Source organism: Charadrius vociferus, unplaced genomic scaffold (genome assembly GCF_000708025.1).
Source record: "Charadrius vociferus isolate BGI_N301 unplaced genomic scaffold, ASM70802v2 scaffold173, whole genome shotgun sequence".
In the NCBI taxonomy this organism is placed as follows: domain Eukaryota; kingdom Metazoa; phylum Chordata; class Aves; order Charadriiformes; family Charadriidae; genus Charadrius; species Charadrius vociferus.
Window position 1 is genome coordinate 3,509,590 of NW_009648369.1, and position 1,482 is coordinate 3,511,071.

The 1,482-nt window shown below is 60.4% G+C and overlaps 1 protein-coding gene across 1 annotated transcript in view; it reads right to left on the reverse strand.

Annotated features, from left to right (window-relative positions):
* Window positions 1–705, reverse strand: part of GDF7 (growth differentiation factor 7) — a 2,978-nt gene extending 2,273 nt beyond the window's left edge. Inside the window, exon 1 of the mRNA XM_009885346.1 lies at window positions 345–705. Coding sequence (XP_009883648.1) covers window positions 345–705 — 361 coding nt within the window. The remainder of the gene's footprint in view (window positions 1–344) is intronic.
* Between the last annotated feature and the right edge of the window lie 777 nt (window positions 706–1,482).

Below are 1,482 nucleotides of genomic sequence, written 5' to 3' on the forward strand. Positions count from 1 at the left end.
GCCCCCCCCCCCCCCCCCCGCCGCTCTCCCGCCCCGGCGCAATCGGCGACAGGCACGGGGGGAGGCTGGGGCTGCTTTTCAATTTGCCTTTTCATTTTATTCCATTTTATTCTTCCCCCCTCCCCCAGCCGAGCGAACTTCCCCGGCAGGGCGCAATGCATATATATACACACATATATATAAAATATATCATTAAGTGCGTAGATGTGTTTATTTGATTATTATCATTAGATCCGCGGCTACGAAGGGGGTAAAAGAGGGGGGAAGAGGGAGAAGGGGACGGCGATACCGAGCTCAGTCGGCTCCGGAGCGCCTCGGCAGCCCGGGGATGAGCGCCCCCGCACGGAGAACCGCGACGGGACGGGACTCCGCGCTCCCGCGGCCGCGCTCCCTCCCCGTCCCGTCCCGTCGCGGTGCCCCACGGATTTTTTTCGGGCTGAAAAGGCTCTGGCGGGGTTTCTCCCTCCCGGTCTCGGGGATGCTGCACGGAGAAGCTGCCTCCAAACTGAGCCGCACACCCCGGTCCCCGCTGCGGGGCAGAGCATCAGATGCCGGGGAGGGGAGGAGGGGGAGATCCCCCGAGGGCTTCCAGCACCCCTGCCCGCCCTGCCCCGGCTGGGCTGCACCTCGCAGCCCGTCCCCAAGCGCACCCCCAGCCCTGAAAGCCATCCTCAATCCGGACTGCATGTGCAACCCCATCGCCATCTCCGACCCCACGCTCATGCAGCGCTCCATAATCATCTCCATCAGCAAAGCCTTTTCCCCAGCTCCAGGCACAGCCCTGGAGCCCTATTCCCATTGCTACCTAACCCCATGCCGACGCACAGTCCCATCCCCGACCCCTGTCCTCATCTCTGGTCCCATGCTCAAATCCATGCACAGCTCCATCCCCGTCAAACAACTGTTGCACAGCCCCTACCCCGTTAAGCTCCATCTGCATCCCCATGCACTACCCCATCCCGTGCAACCAGCCCCTGCTCAGACCAATGCACAACCCCATTCCCTAAACAACGCACAAACCCCGTCCTCACGCAAAACCACTCACAACCCCATCCCAGGCACAAACCTGTGCTCAGACCAACGTACAATCTCCATGCCCGTGTACAACCACATCCCTACGTTCTCAAAGTAAGGCACAACCCTGTCTCCATGCCCAAACCTGTGCAAAAGCCCCATCCCCAAGCCCAAATCCATGCAGAAGCCCCATCCCCAAGCCCATATCCATGCAGAAGCCCCATCCCCAAATCCAAATCCATGCAGAAGCCCCATCCCCAAGCCCAAATCCATGCAGAAGCCCCATCTCCAAACCCATGCAGAAGCCCCAAACCCATGCAGAAGCCCCATTCCCATGCTGAAACCCATGCAGAAGCCCCATCCCCAAGCCCAAAACATGCAGAAGCCCCATTCTCATGCCAAAACCCATGCCGAAGCCCCATCCCCAAGCCCAAACTCGTGCAGAACTCGCATCCCCAAGCCCACGCA